The sequence below is a fragment of the Arvicola amphibius genome, chromosome 1, assembly GCF_903992535.2.
Source record: "Arvicola amphibius chromosome 1, mArvAmp1.2, whole genome shotgun sequence".
NCBI lineage: Eukaryota > Metazoa > Chordata > Mammalia > Rodentia > Cricetidae > Arvicola > Arvicola amphibius.
In genome coordinates this window covers 75,981,679-75,984,721 of record NC_052047.1, presented here as the reverse complement: position 1 = coordinate 75,984,721, position 3,043 = coordinate 75,981,679, and the positions used below count along the sequence as shown (strand labels likewise).

At 42.3% G+C, this 3,043-nt stretch overlaps 1 protein-coding gene across 1 annotated transcript; it reads left to right on the top strand.

The window, feature by feature from the left end:
* Window positions 1-1,719: 1,719 nt before the first annotated feature.
* On the top strand, window positions 1,720-1,975 carry LOC119801337 (60S ribosomal protein L38-like). The gene has a single exon (XM_038311885.1). The coding sequence runs from the start codon at window positions 1,720-1,722 to the stop codon at window positions 1,930-1,932; it is 213 nt and encodes a 70-aa protein (XP_038167813.1). The 3' UTR covers window positions 1,933-1,975.
* The last annotated feature ends 1,068 nt before the right edge of the window (window positions 1,976-3,043 follow it).

Here is a 3,043-nt window from a genome sequence, read left to right as displayed (position 1 = left end):
GTGGAAGAGAGCCCGATGCCTCAGAGGAGATGCCAGCCCCAGCTAGAGTCTTAATTGTAGCCTTCTGACATCCTAAGCATAGGAAATAGCTAAGCCACTCCCCCGTCTCTGACCCACGGACGCGATGAGATAACAAATGTATGCTATTTAAACTGCTAAATTATAGCAATTGATCACACAGCAGTAGAAAACAAATATAAGCAGTGAGTAATACTCTGCCATTATGGTGGGGGCTTCGCTTTCATTTTTATGAAACTCTGACGCACAGAAGTGTATCTTTGCTGACTTAATCTCTGTTTAAGGTACCATTTCCCTTGCTAAAGCAAAATGACAAATTGTTCAAATTAAGCCCAAGTCATTTCAGACTTCCTGTCTCTTCCCTAAATTTTCATTTAATCTCCAGGCACCTTTCAGTGTGATGGTGAACGTCATGCTTAACGTTTAAAACTTACTGAGCTTGAGAAACCAAAGAGCAGAAATGCCTCTATCATGTAAGCAGCCCCTCACCTGTACAAGATGTACCCTAACAGCCATATTCCCTTTTCTCTCCAGATGTCGAAGACTATTCTTAATTGACTGACCTTGTAACCTTTGCTGGCCTTAAAAGACAGTAGGTCAAAAGGTTAGCCATAGTTTCTGCTTTTGTAATCAAGCTTGTTTACTCTGCTCGAAAGGTAACTAGGATTCCTGCAAAAAAAAATATTTGTTGAAATAAACCCCTGCCTACACGTAGGCAGATAAGATACATGCAGTCTTCTGGGGTTTGCCTTCATTAGCCCCACTGGGATGATACAGTTTAGTGCTACATCTGCAGAGCACGCTTAGAGGCAGTCCTAGCACCCATCAGTCTAGGCGCCAGTATCTAAAGGAAAAGGCTTTTCTGTTAAAATATTATCCATTGTCAGATTCGTAGATCTCTTAGTGACCCCAGATCTACAGCATCAGTAGCACTGGAAATGGGGCTGGTCAGACGGGTCAGGTGTTGGCATTTCTGTACCGACATTGGGTGATGAGTGTCTTGGAGGTGCCTGACCTCCATGATGAAAGCCATCAGACCTTCACAATGTCCCTCTGCTCCAGGCCTACTCATGTAAAAGCTGTGGCTCTCTCCTAAGTCTGGGGTTAAGCACATTCTTTCTGGCCTGTGCCTTTCAAGTATAGCATCTGGAGATTTATTCTTTGAGGGAACCAATGGTCTATGAGTAGTCATCAAAATCCTGTCTTTCTACTTTGGGTCTCCTTCCTCCTTCAGTTAGCCCAAAGAACAATTACAACTATGAAGAAGATGAGGGAGATCTCTCTCTCTCTCTCTCTCTCTCTCTCTCTCTCTCTCTCTCTCTCTCTCTCTCTCTCTCTCTCTCTGGGACTGTGCGTGTGGTATGCTATTGGAAATTAAACCTAAGACCATGTGTATGGTAAGCATGTGTTCTACCACTGAGCTACACTCCTAGACAATAACATAGTTTTTCAGTATTTGTTTTATACCAGACAAAACCACTTCTAGAGGAAGAATTTGATGAGATGCTCTCTAGTCCTTTAGGATACTGGAAATCTCACATCTTGTACCAAATATTGAGATCATAATCAATAAGCTCTGTTTGACCTCCAGCAACAAATATAATTCCGGAGGTTTAGTACTTAAAAATTTGCTTTCACTTCTTTTTCTGTTCTCTTCGGTTCTCGCCGCTGTATGGTCTCCAGCGATGAGAGCCCATGGCCATGCCTCAGAAAATTGAGGAAATCAAGGACTTCCTGCTCACGGCCCAGCGGAAGGATGCCAAATCTGTCAAGATCAAGAGGAACAAGGATAATGTGAAATTCAAGGTTCGCTGCAGCAGGTACCTTTACACCCTGGTCATCACAGACAAGGAGAAAGCCGAGAAGTTGAAACAGTCCCTGCCCCCTGGCTTGGCAGTCAAGGAGCTGAAATGAAGCAGACCTCTGTGTTTGACTATTAAAAACTCTAAAAAAATTGCTTTCACACATACAGCATCTGCTCCTAACAAGACAACTCTCATGGTTGCTCCATGTTGTAACTCTGTATCTGGGTAACTTTGATTTGATGTCTCTGTCTCCAATGTCAATTCATGCTGGCTTGCCGCACCCAGGTCTTAGTATCTCCTTTCATTTAATTTAGCTAAGTGCTAAAATGAAATAAAACAGAAACAGAGGATTGTACGGGTGTGTGAACAGTGGCATTCCCTCCATTTAGATTACACAAGGAAGACTACATCCTGATGAAATATGATCAGCAACAACTAATCACAAGAAGAAATGGGAGTATGAGCAAGCCACTGGGTGAGTAGTCTAAGATGCTCATGATTCCATAAAATAATGCTATAGTAGTCAAAACCACTATTAAGTTAGGGTGCCTCTTGTCCAAAAGTCTCAACAGTGACTCATTGTTTTGTTGAGATGGTGACAAAAAGGTGCCCTTTGGGATCCAAATTTCAGTGACTTGCAGGTGGCTGTTAGGTTTTTGGGAGAAAGATGATAGCTGTTGTTAATTGGAAAATAAATAATCTAAGAAAGAAAAGGGGAAATGAACAGCACAGAGTGCCTTCCTTTGGAGAAAGAGGAAAGATGAAGCACAGAGAAGCAGGCTTGCTTTGCAGATAAGCTGAAGAATGCTTGCTCTATGAGCCTGTGACTCTGCCTCCATGACCGAATCTTGGCTAGAATAGGAAACATTATTATTCTGATGTCCTCTTGGCCAAATAATCAGGAAATACTGTCTTTTCCCAAAGCAAGGAAAAGACTGAAAAATGGAAGCAAAGCATTGCATACGGAACAGATTTGACTATATTATTTAGGCCTCATTTACTGCTTAATTCCAAATAATTCATTTGTTTGTCTTTCTCTTCTCTATCTAGGCACTCTGTGCATAGCTTCGCGTTTCTAGGGAAACATTTGAGTAGACTCTTTGCCTCTCCTTAGGTGCAGGAAGTGGCTACTTAAAGCAGTCAGCTAGCCCCAAAATCTGTGAGTCCCCGCAAGTATTTCACAATTTAGGTGAAGGTGACAGACAGCTTTCTTTTCGGGA

Excerpts from the sequence above, each read along its gene's own strand:
- LOC119801337 (XM_038311885.1), top strand. The coding sequence starts at position 1,720 with ATGCCTCAGAAAATTGAGGAAATCAAGGACTTCCTGCTCACGGCCCAG.